General features: G+C 40.8%; 1 protein-coding gene across 3 annotated transcripts in view; it reads left to right on the top strand.

Moving 5' to 3' along the window:
- ACER2 (alkaline ceramidase 2) overlaps nucleotides 1–17,130 on the top strand; it is a 40,117-nt gene that overhangs the window by 20,081 nt on the left and 2,906 nt on the right. For all 3 annotated transcript variants that reach the window (XM_039544023.1, XM_039544022.1, XM_039544021.1), the window contains exon 5: nucleotides 16,894–17,031. In XM_039544023.1, the coding sequence (XP_039399957.1) occupies nucleotides 16,894–17,031 (138 nt within the window). The remainder of the gene's footprint in view (nucleotides 1–16,893; nucleotides 17,032–17,130) is intronic.

Raw genomic sequence — 17,130 nt, 5'->3', positions numbered from 1 at the left:
CAAAAAAGTCACTCTCATTTAAAAGCATTAATTCTTTATTTTCGCATTTGATCACGCAGCAGCCCAGCCCCAGAGTTGCATCCCCCGCCACCGCTGATCTTCCCGCCGCCGCTTTTTTGCCTGGTCTTCCTGCCGCCACCTCTCATCTCGGTTGTCCTCCTGTCCTCCCGTTCACTCACTGGCCTCTTTCCTGTTTTGAAAAACCGTCTCCTTCACCATTCAGATGAGCTTCTTTTCATTGCGTGTAACTTCCATAATATCTGAGAACATCTCAGCTATGAGGGAGATAAATATTTAGAAAGATACATTTTACAGAACAATGGTTATACTCTTTCACAGTGAAAGCACTATTCACCTTACATAGCACATGTGATTTACTGCTGCATCTCTGGGGTTACAGATCTCACAGACACAGGTCCAGGCATCAGATTTACCCCCCCCCCGCATGGCTAATACCACGCTAGCTCCTGCTAATCAACGATTTTACCAGGTATCCCTGAACGATATCACTTGCTGAGGATAACAGAACACAGATAAGAGCGGATGCTTCTTGAATGCCACCTACCACGGTGGGCAGAACAAGGATGCCTTGCCCAGAAACCTTCAGGATCATTAAAAAAAGGCTTGCTTTAAAAAAACACACTTTGCTATTTGCAAGGGTACACTCACAGAGCTCCCCTTCCAGGGCGCATTCTCTGCAAAGTTGCTTGTGAGGGCTGGGAGCAGGTCTTCTTCCCTCTCTTCATTTCCCCGTCTGCATAATCCTCAGACATGGCAGAGATTACAACCCCACCTCGGAAGCTTCTTTTTTTTCTGTAGGCTTGTCTGGCCTCTTAACTTTCACTCTGCTGCTGCACGAGTCCCTGCTGTGGCCTTTAGCAGTCATAGCCTTAGAAATTAGCTGTGCGTGTCACCTGTGATGATGAGCTCTCCACGCTGTCGAGCAGGAAATGATGGCTGATTCCTGGATCCTTCACTCCGGCACAAACTTTTCTGAACAAAGACTGATTTCCCTCCTCCCTCTTGAAAAACATCTTGTTCCCCCCATTGGTTCCTCTGATCGGGTGTCAGCTAGGCTATGTGAACTTCTTAGCCCTTTACAGGTAAAAGAGGAATTAGCCCTTAACTGTCAACTTATGACAGGGGGGCTAATGTCAGGGTGGTCGTTTTGTTGCTGCTGCACTGTTATACTAGCAATGATGTGAACTCACTCCGCTCCAACCCAGCTGTTTGGACTCTCTCACATTGCATGTATTTCCAATGATTAATTAGGTCATTACATGTATACCTAAATACATAGGGCCTGATACTCAGCTGATGTAAACTGGATTACCTGCATTGAAGTCAGTGGAGCTGCACTGATTTACACCAAAGGAGAATTTGGCCTAGTATATGCAACAAGTGCAAGTTACTTTTTAACATTAACTATTAGACAGAGTGGATTTGATTTAAATCAGATTGATTTAAATGATGATTTAAATCACTAGTCAGGAAGAAATTTAATCATGGATTTCTACATAAAAGTGCATTCTTGTTGGTTGTTATAACATTAATACATATTCTTCACAGCTCAGAGATAGATGTGGGTTTCGTTTTTAGAAGTTACACACTATACATTTTTAAAGTGATTTATTTTGAAAACTTTTTTCAGATTACTTTTACAGCTATATCAGAAAATGAATGATTGTTTGGTTATTTCATTTACCAAAAGTAATTGAAGCAGATATTTATGAAGTCATTGGGAGGTGAACTATCTCCAGTTCAACAGGTTAATCATTAATATTTGAAGGATTTTCTTGCCATGCTGTATTAGGAGGAGAACATCACCAGACAGACATTTAAATTGTTTTATTTAACTACAACAACAACGTTATGTATTCTGGATTTTTTTTCTTCAACAGCAAACATAATATTTTAACAAAACAAGCATATGAATTTTTGAATTTAGTGAAACATTCAAGTTTTTAAAATCAGGTTTGTTTTTGTTAAAATTGTTTAACTAAAATAGTTAAATATTTAAAAAACAAAAACTAAATGGACTATGTTAGCCAGGTCAACATGAAAAACTTAATATTGGCTTCTGCAGCTAACTCAGTCATCTTCACCTTCATTTTCCTGTTTGTTCATTATCTGTGAAAGAAAAACAAGCTTTCCTGCTTTTTCAGGTCCTAAACAATTTCTCAATTTGGAATGAATTAGTCTGGAGGAAGAAAATATCCTTTCTACACTGGCAGAAGTAGCTACTGCTCTTAAAAGTGATGGTATCACTTTCAACAGTTTCTGAATCCAAGTGCTTAAGTGACTTCCATCAGTTCACTGGTGTGACTTTCTTTAACACATCATCAGCAAACATATGTTTCTTGAATGGTTCACCCTTAGCTCTGAAGTTTATTATAGTTGGCATTATGGAGGGGTGATTGCTGGATGTCCATGTCATAGCCAACTCCTCTTCTTCAGCAGTTAAGGTTTGACCTGGTACCGAGTATTGAGAATATGAGCTGGAGTGCCTGTCCCATTTGTTTTTTTTTAATGCTTGGAATTTAACTCTGTCATTGCATATTTCTCTTTTTAAGATCTCACTCAGTTCCTTCCAGATTTCAACAGCATCCGCAATAAAACAGCTATTTCCCTGCATTTTGTTCAAGGCTACAGAAATAGGCTTCAGGGTACTCAGCATGTGTTCAACATTTCTCTTAAGCCCAGTGTTGAGAACTTTGGCTGTGTCAGTGCTATCTATTTTTTTTCACGATTTTGTTCACAAACTGTTATCACATTAGGCCAGTTCTTGATATAGTGCTCAAAACAGTCCACTACTGAGTTCCATTGCATGTCTTGTGGGAGAGTTAGCTTGGTTCCTCCCACTTTTTTCAGAGCAGCTACTGCAAAGTGGTTGTTTCGGAAATATTTTGCAATTTCAACAACATTGCCTTTATTTCTGGAACACTGAAGAGTTTGGCAAGGAGGTGCATCAAATGAGCACTGCAACTTTATGTTATTAGCTTGGGACTCTGTTCTAAATTTCTTCTCATCTTGGATACATTTGCAGCATTGTCTGTGACCAAGCTGCGTACTAGACATTTGAATTTTTTTCAGTTAGTTATAGCTTTTACTGCTACTTCTTGTAAGTATTCTGCTGTGTGTGCATTTCCTGATGTATCAATTGTTTCTGTAAGGAAGACATTCCCTTCTTCTGTTGTCACACAAGCACATACCACAGGATCATTGTGGAAATTGCTACACCCATCGAGACTCAGGTTAACAATTTCACTCTTTAGACCTTTTGTACACTGCTCAATTTCTCTTTCATACACTTTATCCAGCAATTTGCCTGCAACATCTGCTCTGTTGGGTGGACTGTATCCTGGTCTTATTGACTGAACCATGTTAATGAAGTGTGGGTTCTCAATCATACGGAAAGGAGAGTCTGTTGTATAAACAAACCGGGCATTTTTTTAATCAATTACCTCTTTTTTTGTAATCTGCTGGTTCTTATCACAAACTTATCTATGGTTGTTTCTGGATGATGGAGATTTTTTTTCTCTTTGCTAGCGATGATATACTGTGGCTATGTGACATACGTGATGTGACTGAAACACTATCATTGGCAGATAACTCTGAAACTATAGAAAATGATGGTGATCTTGAAGGTGAATAATCTTCAGAATCCTATATGATGAGGATGGATTCTCCTAAACAAAATAAGTCAATGCAGTTATTTAATTATTACCATACTGCTCATTTAGTATCACTTATTGCATTCACTGACGCTCAGTACTACTTTAAAGGGGGAATTGTAAAAGGAAGATCTGCCTATTTCAGTTATTTATTTTTTATCACAACTGCATCTAAAATGATAGAACGATAGAGTAACAACATATTTTTTGCTCAAACATGAGAATTCAAGAATAGTCCAGAAGGAAGACAGGCAGTCCTTAAGAAAGAAGTATGAAATAAAAAAGTTTACCAACCTGAAGATCCTGCACGTTCAGACATGTTCCTTTCATCACCCTCAATGCATCTTCCTTCTGCGAAGGAACACTTCTCATGATTTTTCATTCGGGAAACCAGGCCTTGCATTTCTTTGTTGCACTGTTTGCATTTTGCACGCATGCCTGTCTTAACCACAGGTAGAGGAACTTCATTAAAATATTCCCAAACTAGGTCTCTTTTACGACCTGCTGCCATTATAGGTTTTCCCTTCTATTGAGAGAATGGTATGGTAGATCCAGGGCTGGCTCTAGGTTTTTTGCTGTCCCAAGCACAAAATTTTTTGGCTGCTTCCCCTATCCTCTCCCTCCCCCCCCCCCCCCCGGCATGCTTTTTTTTTGGCTTTTAAACATGTTTGCACTTTGCAGTTTTGTTTTGACTGTTTAAAATTAAAAAAAAAAGAGAATTTGTAGTTAGTGAAATAAAACAATTTCCTACTAGTGTAATTTTAACATTTAATTTTAACAAAAACACAATTATAAACCATTTGAGTTCAACTATACACTGTAATGAAAAACATTAGTGTCTTCCAGTTTCTTATAAATTAAAAGAATTTATATGAACTGAATTTTTCTGGTGTTTACACTTGCGTAGTCTTTTAATAAGTCAGTGAAATCTACATTTTTTGCAATAGTACTTTCAATTGAAATTATTGTGAGTCCTGACAAACGATTTTGAGACATGGTGGACCTCAAATAATTTTTTAGTAATTTTAGTTTTGAGAAACTGCGCTCACCAGAAGCCACTGATACTGGTAATGTTAAAAGAATGCGTAATGCTATAGCAGTGTTTGGAGTGAAAAAATAATTTCTTGCTATAAATTCTAATACTTTTAGAGGAGAAGTTTTAGGACTTATTAGCTCAGAAAAAGCTATTAATTCATCATGCAATTCTACTGTATCAGTGTCAGCAGCGTTATCAGTACTGAGCGCTAAATGTAGGTCTTGCCAGTGCTTCATGAGGTCTTATTTGGAAAACTGATTTTTAATATTTCCAATATCGTATAAAAATTCAAAAGTTTCACAATGACCATGCAACTGACAAAATCTTTCTTCAATGGAAGTTATAGCTACATCCAAAATACAATAGAAACATTCAACTTTAAACCTTTCATTTGGATCGAGAATAGGATCATCATGAGCCTCATAACAAAACTGTCTTATTTTCCCCCGAGGACGAATGAATTGTTGAGGTGCAAACGTCAGTTCAAAATCAAGATCATCATAGAATCTCAGGGTTGGAAGGACCTCAGGAGGTCATCTAGTCCAACCCCCTGCTCAAAGCAGGACCAAACCCAACTAAATCATCCCAGCCAGGGCTTTGTCAAGCCTGACCTTAAAAACCTCTAAGGAAGGAGATTCCACCACCTCCCTAGGTAACCCATTCCAGTTCTTCACCACCCTACTAGTGAAAAAGTTTTTCCTAATGTCCAAGATCCTCTGCTATTGTTGCTTCTTTGACAGACCATTCAGATAAAGGATCTGAAGAATTTTTTTTTAAAATATTCCAGCGTTTTATTCAAAATCGTCTTTGCCTCGGATATGTCTATGGTTATGTTCTGCATAACTTTGCTGGTCAAATTAATTTGATTTAGAATATTATGATAAATAACCGAAAACATGAAAATTGAAACTGCATCATTTTCTGAGCCAATGTTTCAGCTTCATGTCAAAATGAAGGATCATACGACAAGTTCTGGCTTATTTCGAATAGTGAATCCTAAATCTCTCCTGATGAATATCGGAATGGTCTAATAGCATCTATCCTGCTTTCCCATCTAGTTTGACTTAGAGGTTTAAGTGTGAGTTTTTGTTCGAAATGCTTCTTCAAGACTGCCCAATGATGTGTGGAAGCACTAAAAAAAGTTGTAAATTGCTTGCACTGTGGTAAAATATGAAACAGCATCTTTAGATGATTTGGTGGCATCACTGACAACCAGATTGAGCAAATGCACATGGCAAGGAATGAAAAAAGCTTGATTGTTTGTTTAAATTCAATATTCTTTCCTGTATACCTGCATGTCGTCCTCGCATGTTTGAGCCGTTATCGTACCCTTGGCCGTGCATATTTTCTAAAGATATTCCACAGTGTTCCAATCTTTGTAGAATTACATCTGTCAGGGCTTTCCCAGTAGTTTCATTCACTGGTATAAATTCTAGAAAGTGTTAAATTTTCACTTCTGCATTTTCATCAATTTTCAGAAATCGTAAAACTATTGACATTTGCTTGGTTTTACTCAGATCTTGACTACAATCAACTATAATGAGTAATATTTGGCATGTTTCAAATTCGATAAGATTTCATTACACACTCCATTAGAAATTAATTATATTATCTCATTTTGTGTATTTTTACCCAAATGTAAACATGCGGACTCACCCCTGCGGCGCCTCCTGCTGGTTGTCCTCAGGAATTAGCTCACTGCCAGCCAGGAGCGCCCTCTGCAGGCCGGTGATCCACCTGTCCTCTTGGCCCCTGTGTCCCTCCCTGGACCCCGGTGCCCTTTTAACTGGGGTGCTGCCCCCGGGCAGTACCCCACCAATCTGGGTCTCCCCTCCCTGGGGAATCCCCAACCCATTATCCCCACTTTGCCTCAGGTTTGGCTACTGCCCAGTCTCCATCTAGCCCCCGTTCACTGGGGCAGACTGCAGTATAAGCCACTCATCATAGGCAAAGGGGTTTGGACCTGCTGCCTTTGCCTACCCCGGGGCTGCCCCCTGCAACCCCCAGTACCTCTTGGCGTTATGCTAGGCCGCAGCCTGGGGCTTTCCAGGCAGGAGCTCCCCAGCTCCTCTGCCTTTCCCCAGCCCTGCTTCACTCTGGTACTCTGTGTCTAGCTCCCTGCAGCCAGGCCCTTCTCCCTCTACAGGCAGTGGAAGATTGTTGAGCTCCTGGCTCCCAGCCTCTTTATAGGGCCAGCTGGGCTCTGATTGGGATGTGGCACAGCTGCAGCTGCTTCCCCCAATCAACCCAGCTCTTTCCTTCCACAGCCCACTCCTCTGCAGGGCTGGCTCTAACCCTTCCCAGGCAGGAGCGGGTGACCACCCCGCTACGCCAAATAATGGGTGTGAATCTCTCCATCTTTCACTCTTCGTACATGCTCAGCCATAACATTATCAAATTTTGCCAATAACTCAACCAATTTTAAGAAATTTCCATTGTTATTCTCATAAAATATCCGAGGAGCCACGGAATGTGAGGCACTGTTCGGCTAGGAAATGAATGATTGCCAGTAAACGTTCCAACACCGCTTGCCAATGCAGAAGTTCTGAATTTAGTTGATGTTGCTGTACCGCATCGATTGTTGTACTGGAACGTAATCTATTTGACAGCTCAGTCCAATTTGTCAATGAGCGTAAATGATTTTTTGATGTTCTTTCAAATGCTGATGCAAATTTCGCCAGTCTGCAGTTGCCAGAAGAATGTCCGAGTTACAGAACAGTTTGCAGCAAAAACAAAAAACTACATCTTTGGTCTGCGAATACACTAACCACAATCTATTAATTTGTTCCCCATTTTTCATTTTTTTTTTCTTCATACTGGATGGCATAAATCGATGATTCGACTCATTAAATGGATATTCAAATGTAGGATCTAGTTTTGAAAGACCTTTTTTTCACAATAATCATTCGCATTGCATCAGTAATTATTGTCAGCCATGTACTTGGATTCGATCCTATGTCAGTCTCTCCACCTTCCAATAATTGTTCTTCAATTTTAGATTTGGATAACTTCTTCGTTTCTGGACTCTTCAGCTGAAGTAGTAAATCTTTGGATGGATTGTGATTGTTCGTCTTTATCAGTTAGCAAAGATAATCTTTGGTCAGATTGTTGTTCATCTTTATCAGTTGATAAAGGTAATCTTTGGTTCGATTATTCATCAACTGATGAAGACCAGTCACCTTCAATGCATTGCTTAGAGCTTTCTCCTTGATTGTCAACTTTTTTAAAATAGTTTTTCTAATTCTTTTTGCTGTTTCTCTCTTTTTGTTGCCAGTAGGCAGCACCTGAAAGTCGTTTTCATTTTTGTCCCAGCATTTTAGCCCTATAACCACTAGCACAGACGCGAAACAGAAATTAGTGCAAATGGCGCCAATAGAGCTGCACAGTACACACACGTAATTGTGATTTGAGTGACCATGTCACAACTTGACACGATATTTTTCATGTCACGCTCCTATTGCACTACTAGCAGCGAAGAGTCTTGTGGCACCTTATAGACTAACAGACGTTTTGGAGCATGAGCTTTCGTGGTGAATACCCACTTCTTCGGATGCATTCACCCACGAAAGCTCATGCTCCAAAACGTCTGTTAGTCTATCCGGTGCTGCTTTTACAGATCCAGACTAACACGGCTACCCCTCTGATACTATTGCACTACTGTACTTGCCGTAGGTAAGGCGCTAGTCATTGGGGCGAGAGAGCTCCCCATGAGCTCAGATACACACTGGACCCAGACCTGCTGGCGTTTTCCCAGCGCTGAGGCTGTCCAGCTGGGAGCCCGAGGGGCATGCAATGGCGAGAGCTCTGGGGCTGGAGGAGCCAAGGAAGAGGTGCTGGGCTTGCTGGATAGATGCTGCCCCTCTCTGCCAGGTCGCTTGCCACCTGCAGAGGGGGAGGCAGAAGGAGATTCCAGTGCAGGGCTGAGGAGGGAGGCGGCAGCCTCTGGGGCTCCAGCAGGCAGAAGCTCCCCAGGGGTCCCGGGGACCCTCCCGCCCGGCCCGACTCTTACCTTACTGCAGATCTGGCCCAAGGTGGATTAATCTCCCATCGCCGCTGCTCCTGCGGCTGGGGGTTGGGGCTGCTGCTGGATCCCAGCCCTCCTCTGCCTCTGCCTCCTCCGCCATCCTCTGTCTTCACCGTGGCCCCCGCACAAGTTCGGCTCAGCCTGCACTGCCGCTTCGCTCCCCTCTCCTCTCCCCTGGCAGGAGGCGGCGCAGAGGGGAGGAGGAGGCAGAGGCGGGGACAAGCCGAGGAGGAGCGGCCCACCCAGGCACCATGTTCTGCCCGTCCTTTGTAGCTGGGGCAGGGCCACGCTACCGGCTCCCGCCGCTCTCCCACGGACAGCGGCCGCCCCCCTCCCCCCCCCCCCCCCCGTCCTGTCGGCAGGAGCCGGTAGGGCGGCCCTGCCCCGGCTGCAGAGGATAGGCCGCTGCTCCTTGACTTGCAGGGGCGGGGACAAGCCGAAGAGGAGCAGCCCGTCCTCTGCAGCCGGGGCAGGGCCGCGCTACCGGCTCCCACCTGAGGGTGGGGGGGGGTGGCCGCTGCCCACGGGAGAGCAGCAGGGACACGCTCCCCACTTAGTCGGCTCCCTGCCCCGCCGCACCCCAGCAGCAGAACAACAAGCTGTTTACCTTCCCCCTGGGGAGGTCAGGATCCAGCCCAGGACGCTGCCTCGGGTTTGAGCTGGGGCCCCAGCATTATGCTGCCCCAAATATTTTGCCGCCCCAAGCACCTGCTTGTTTAGCTGGTGACTAGAGCCTCCCGTGGGTAGATCTCAAAACAATGAAGGCTACACTCAGACTTCTGGAATATGCTGCTCAAGCAGTTTCACTTTCACTTCACTGCTTGTCCCTCCCTTTTCACATTTATCTCCAGACTTCTTCTCCTTGTCCAGATCTATTCCACCCCCAACAATCTTCTATTCATTGAACTTTTCAAAACTTTTCACTTTTAGAGAGAGGTAAGGGCTCGGCTCTGTGTACACAAATTTGCAGAGGGACAATAGGGGTGAGGTCTGTTATTTCTCACCTCTATTTATTTATTTGTTTGTTTGTTTATTTATAAACATATTTGCTGTTAACAGGCGTTATCATTTCTGGAGACACAAATCCACAGTTTGAGAACTGCAAAACTAAGCATCCCTGATGGTATTTTCTAGACTGAGCACTGAGTCCCGTTGGGTAGTTAGAAAGATTAACCTAAATAATCTATACAGAAGCCCCTGGAAACCAATAAGATTGGGTCCCTAATCCATGAACTACTGGAACTCATTTACAAAACTTTCCTTAAACATTTCATGAATATATTGTCTCATGCAATAGAATTAGAATTTATAATCTCTATTCCATGATGAGATATCTTCGACCTATAATGTATCTTAATTAAAACGATCTTTGGATACGTTTTTTTCCTCAAAAAGCATTTTAACAAAAAAATCTGATTTAAATAAAAAAAAATCTAATTTTTTTAATTAAAAAAAAATCATTGATTTTTATCCACCCTGCTCTTGGATCTGATTCTCCTCTCCTACCTTTATAAATCAGGAATAACTCCACTGAAGTCTGTGTAAAAGAAAGAAGAATCAAGCTTAACTTTAGTATTTCTTGACTCTTTTGTATTTAAATATGCAATATTCATGGTGTATGAATGGGGTGGGTTTTTTCCATTCAATTTTATCAGACTACATAACAGCCTCTCCTAACTGTAATATTTTGGAAAGATATCATTAAATCCTTCCTGTTTTTTAAAAAAAAAAATGAAACCCAGCCATCTCTGTGGTAAGAGGAGTGTGGGAACGGAATAGTGCACTGCACAATAAAGGAGGAGATGGGGAAATTGACCAAGGAGGCTGGTGGAGTTGGCTAGAACTCTGATGAAAGTGCCACAGGATTTTTAATGTTCATAGAGAGCCATTTGGAGGGACATCCTGTGTGACTTTGGGCAAATCACTTAAACTATCTGTGCTTCAGTTTTCCATTTGGAAACTGCATATAATAATGTGCCTTTAGCTCCTGGGGAAGTTGTAAGAAGAAATCACAAACTTGTTAGGGGCTCAGACACTTCAGTGTCAAGTGCCATAGATATGCCTATAAGTAAATTAATACCTTTAAGAGTTTCACATGGAAGATCATCTCCCATTAAGCTGTATGGAACTCTGTTATTTACCTTTAGAAGAACAGAAGGCTTGAACACGCCTGCTTTTGAATAATTTATTGTAAGGGACCCAAGGGAGCTGTCAGTTTAATTGTGCAATGTGGGATCTAATACCGGCAACGTTTTTTGATAAATTCCTAAATGTAAAAGCAAAGGAGTAAAGGTATTATTTTAAGCCATACTGATCCCTGGGAGATTCAAGTACAGACGCAGTCTCCTAAACCCAGAAGAGGTCATCTAATCTCTTTTTACAATATACAAAATCTGAACATTATTGAAAACCAATGGGATTTTTTCCATGCAAGTGCAGTCAGTCATCCAGCTGTACATTGAAATCTGGTCGCTCGGATGTCGAACCTTCACTATGAAACTATTTTGGGTAGGGAGGGAAAAAATTATAGGCTGGTAGTTTCCTCTGTTCCATGTAGAATAAGATATTTGGGCCTAATTTATCACTGCATTACTCCAATTTTATGCTGATGTAAATTGCAAACTGGATAGTGGTGAATCAGGCCTTTTGTGTTTCCTAATGAAGATTTTTCTTACTCTAATTTTTCCATGGGAACAAATTGCTGCCATAAAAAGAGCATTATGATCTCAAATGGGAGAAGAGATGGCTAGTAAGGTAGGAAACACTAAAATGGGAGATTTTTTTTCAAAGGCACAAAGGGCAGGAGGAAGAAGATAAATTCCATGTGTAATCTAGTGCAGCCCCTGTGGTGTTAGCATGATGGTAGTGTGTGCTGGCCCTGTAAGAATAACAACTATGGATGGCTAATATCAGAAGACACTCATACACGTGGTAATTTTTATTAACAGACATTTAAATTACATTTCCTATGGTTATATACAAGCACTGCATTCATGCAAATGTATTGCACAATCAGGAAAAACAAATGGTAAGGTTTCAACAGCAAAATTAACTTGGCCAGATTTACACTAGAGTATATTAAGCTACCATTTGTCAGGAAAAAGAGGGACAAAAATATTACAGATCTGCAATATGGCAGAATGAACCACACTCCTGGAACCTTAGCATGTGCAAATCCTGTTCAATTTTAATGTTGCATTAACAGGTTTTTAAAACTTCATTTCCATATTTGCTTTAAAATAAAAAGACTGGACAGCTTCATAGCATTTACCTGGTTCCAGTTAGGGTTTGAAGTTCGCACCCATATTGCTGGTGAATGGAGTGGAGGAGAGATGGCTAGCTTTGCTGCTCCCTATCAGTATTTCTAAAGCACCCATCACTGTATCTAGGCACTGTACAGGGAATTACAGAAAATCCTTGAATGTAGCCCAGAAAAGACCATCTCTACCATCCTACTTTTTGGTGCAGTTACCCTTGCTTACCTTTGAACATCCTCTTGCAATGTGCCCTGAAGCACTTACTTATTTTATAGACTTTTATAAAAACAATTTTAAATAATCCCGAGACCACAATGTTATCTTGTAACTACTGTCTCCACCACATTCCTTAGGGGTGTCTTAAATCTCACTGTCAGCAATTTTTTTTCTGATATTCAGCATAAATTTTCAGTCTCATCCCACTACTTAAAGCTCTTGAAAGCATGCACAATTACTCTCCTTCCTTGCTGTTCACACCCTTCAAATATTAGTAGGCATGGCCATTGCTTAAGGCAGCTACATGTTGAGATCAGGTTTTCTGTGTTAAATGTGCACAATTATGCATATGCATTTGCTTTCCACACTTATGACCACGAACACCGGATTTTTTGTGTGTGTGCATGCACATGACCATTTAGCTAACAGAATGTCAAAGCTTGGCATGCATTTGCATGTGTCCATTTGTTGTGTGTTCAGACAGCAAATCCATACACTTCCATCAGCATGTAGATGGGGGAGGGATAGCTCAGTGGCTTGAGCATTGGCCTGCTAAACCCCAGGTTGTGAGTTCAATCCTTGAGGAAGCCACTTAGGAAAATGGGGCAAAAATTGGGCCTGCTAGTGAAGGCAGGGGGCTGGACTCAATGACCTTTCAAGGTCCCTTCCAGTTCTAGGAGATTGGTATATCTCCAATTATTACCTTTTTATTACCTTTTAGATATTTGTACATGAATAGTGGCAATATGGGTTTTTGGTCTTGTATGACCTGATCCATCTCGCATTGGAGTGAGTGAGAATATTCCATTGTTGGGCTTCTCATGTGTATTAATAAAGCAATCTCTTTAGACCCTTGGGCATTTTATACACGTAATGGCGTGTTTAGCACTGAACATAGCATTCCACGTGTGGTTTCACTAGGGAAGTATAAAGAAAAATTCTGTGTCCCTGCTCTTTGACTGGATGCATCTGCATATGCAGACGAAAAATCTCTTTTCTGACAAAAAAACCCTTTTCTGATGCCTTATTACAGCTATTTAACCTTGAAGTGGAAAAAAGCACTACAGAAGAAATCTGTTATTTCATATTGTAGCTAGCATACAAAATGCGTAAAGCTACCTTTATGTCCTGCCACCTCTCCTCTAGATTTGTTTTGATCATCAGCCAGATCAGAGAATTCAACCTTTTTAAAAATCTATCCTGGTTTGCATTCTACATGCAGTAATAATTTCAGTGGCAGCCATATAGATGTCGTTCTGTTGGGAAAATCACTTTATATTGATATACTTCTTGTGAAACAAACAGAACGTAACAGCAACATAGAAAGCTGGCAGTGGAAGCATGAAATCCTTTGTGTACAAACAGAGAAGTTGTAATCATTTTGAATGTCAATTTATTTATAGATGGCTTTAAAAAGGAAATGTGAGACCCTAAAACTAATGTGCAAAAGAATTCAAGAGGAAATCCTTATGAACAAGATTATGCAGCATGGTAGGTTTTCTGTTGCTAATCTATAGGCTATAAAGGAATCCACTGCCAAACCTTGTGCCTGTTAATAAAGAAGTCCACCGCCTAATCCCAAGTGCACGTTAAAAATTCAAATGAAGCAGAATAATGTTAATAGTAAAAAGAATCTTTGGTATCTTTTTATGGAAAAATATCTTACTAAATCTTGAATTTGCAAACTCAGATGTTGTATCACTGTAGCTACATCTTTAGAAAGCTGTCACCTAGTAAAGTGTTTTTTATATATTTTTTGTTTTGAATTTTTCTTATGCAAATACAAGCTTGAGAATTTATACCTCGAAAAAGACAGAAAATTCTCCTCTTTTATTTATTTTTAAGATTCCAGTGCCAGTCACAACTCTGCCCACATATGGGCTGGAGACCCTGTCCTCCTACCACTCCTATTCCCCCTCTCAATACAGAGTGAGCTGAGATTATACAGTATTATGTAAGAAGAGGTTGCAATGAACTTGTGCCAGGGTATAGAGTTAAGGTTGTCATGGCAGCAATAGAGGGAGAGGGCCGCTAGCCTCTATGTGATGTCTTCTGCTTTCAAATCCAAACAGGTAATGACCGATGTTGGAAACCACTCAGAATTCCCTCAGTTGTCATGCTGGAATTTCAAAATTGAGGGTGACAAACTTGTGTGTCAGACCAGGAATTTTTACTTGTATGTACTGCAATCAGTCATAAAACAACAGGGTTACTCTCCAAGCACTCTAAAAAAACCCACCTCCACAAGAGGTGCAGCTACCAGCACTGGGAGTGCAGCTACCAGCGCTGGTGCACTGTTTACACTGGTGCTTTACAGCACTGAAACTTCCTGCGCTCAGAGGGGTGTTCTTTTACACCCTGAGCGAGAAAGTTGCAGCGTTGTAAATTGCCAGTGTCAACAAGCCCTTAGACTGTAAGCTCCTTGGGGTAGAAGCTCTCTTTGTCCTGTGTTTGTAGGATCATGGTCCCTAGGTGTTTCCTTATTACAAACAATAATAATAGTGTTCTTTGCAACACAAGCAGAATATTTATTTTTGTTGCTAATAAATAAATGTTTGTGATTTATGCTGAAATCTCTGTGTCCTTGGTCTTGAAATACCACAGGTTTTATTGAGTCTGAGGAGTGAGATCTGCAAGGAATAGACAGGCTCCTTCAGGCAGCTCCAGGTCAGGGGCAAGGGGCCAGGTTTATAAGGGGACTTATGCTTTCTTACTATGAAATAAAATGCAACCTTGAAGAAAAGGGACTGAAATCCTGCTGAGAGTGTTTTTTGACCAATAGTAAGAACTACTCTTGGCAGTGTTTACAGTGTTTGGGCCCCAGGAAAATCCACTCAATTAAAAACAAAAACCAGAAGCATAATTTTCTTTTTGTAGAAAAACTAACAAAGCTGAACCACACTTCATCCTAGACAGCATATAAGAAAAAGGTCATGTCCCAAGAGACCTCATATTGTATAACTCCTGTACTGAACTCTCTCATTGGCTAAGTAACATTTAATGTCACAAGGAATCTAGACTCCTGAGTAAAACTATGGCGACCACAGAATTCAATTACTGCCCCCCCCCAAATTGAGGTGAACAAATTTCATTACATTTAAAAAAAGAGTATTCCTACTGTACAGCCTAAGCGAATTCCTTGTACATACATTGGCACCTGCTTTTGAGGGCAGAGCTCATCAACTACAGGCCAAGCTGCTTATGGCCACAACAGATGGCTCTTTTCCCTCCACAGTAGGAACTATTGTATATGGACAGGTTTGTTTCTCAATCCATAGTCAAACTCCAGCTTAACCTAGATTGGGAATTTCATTTTTGAGGTTCAGAAGCATGCAACATCAGAGAAACTGTTCTTGTCAAAGCCTTTGGGGATGTTTAAACTTTTGGGTTAGCATCATTTGAAACTGTAGATTTCTTAAATTAATAATGTGTAGAAAAAACCAGCTAGTCCTCCACCACACCCCAAAAAGCATATCATTCTTCATATTTATATAATTTTAAAAAATGTTTGCTATATCAAAGGGGGAAGTGAAAATTTGGCCCAAAATTTAGATTTTGTCTAAACAAACTTTTACTCAAATTCTAAACCCAAAGAAATGTTCTGATAACAACAGAATTTTAAAAATTCACCTACCTTTCCCTTGTGTTCTAACAGTGTGGCTGGGACCAAGTTATATTTAACCAGTTCTTGAAAACCATACTCCAGTCTGAGTATTTGTGACAAGGCTAGTAATGGACCCCAATGCCAAAGACTTGTAACCAGTTTCCATCAGCTTTACCACTGCCTCTAACAATCGGAAAAACTCCTCTGTGTTGAAATGGTAAAAGTTTTACTTAAATATTTGTTCTTTCCTTAAGACAAAATGTGTTTAGTATGTTTCATGTTTTGACACCAAATCTTTCACTTATATGGGTGCTAATTAATTAAAATCTTGATCTTAAAAAAAAAAATTAAAAACCAAAGAATTCAAATGTAGTTCTTGTCTGGAAAGTGTCTCTTGCTCATAATGACATAGGTGAGTTCCATGTTTATTGTCTTTCAGTGACTCCAAATCAGTTTTGCTCAGTTTACAAGTACTGTAAAAAGAAGAATTGTTTTTTTTTTTTTGTTTTTTTTTCCTAACGCTTACCATGCAAACTCACCCTGAGACCTGAAAGTCAAGCTGGGCATTTCTCATGCATCATCACCAGTTTAAAAAAAAAAAAAAAGATGCTGCAATTGGCATTTAGGCCCCTATCTTGTAAAGAGAACTGGGCAGGCAGATTCCTGTTTCCTCGTGGTTCTTGTTGCAGGATTAGGGCTGTTGCTGATGTCTGAAGGAAAATGGATTCCAGCTCTGGCTTCCAGAACTTTTACTTACGCTGTAGTCCTAACAGGAGTGAAAACAATTTTTTTGTCCAAAAGTTGCACATCAATAATTAAGAGTATCCTGGAGCAGAGCTGCTGAGTAAAGGTGCCATTTTGTTTGCATAGTCTCTTTTCTGACTGTGACAGCACCTCAAATTGATGGTAAGTAAACTCCTCAACATATGACTTTTTCAGAATGCTGCACTGTGTGCAAAGCAGCTTCAGGCTTCTTAAAAGTATGCAGCCTGGCATTCCGGATTCCATCCCAAAGCTCAATATAGCCAAACCGCTTAGTGACTGATAATGGCTTTTCTTCCCTTCCTTATGTCATTTTTTAGGTGTGAAAACTTGCGTGTGTACAAGCTGGGCCTCTTTTCAGGTCTTTGGTGGATGTTAGCACTTTTCTGCTGGATCAGTGACAAAGCATTTTGTGAGATCTGGTCTTCATTTAACTTTCCGTATTTGCACTGTGTATGGTAAGTACTGTGTGTAAACTCTGTTGTTTCATTTAAAGAAAAGAAGCCCTTAATACAAATGTATGCGCGTAGGCTGTCTTGTGCATTGAATGTTGTTCT

This window comes from Mauremys reevesii, linkage group 6 (genome assembly GCF_016161935.1).
Source record: "Mauremys reevesii isolate NIE-2019 linkage group 6, ASM1616193v1, whole genome shotgun sequence".
Taxonomy (NCBI): domain Eukaryota; kingdom Metazoa; phylum Chordata; order Testudines; family Geoemydidae; genus Mauremys; species Mauremys reevesii.
Note: the sequence above shows the minus strand (reverse complement) of the source record. Positions and strands in the feature narration are given on the sequence as shown.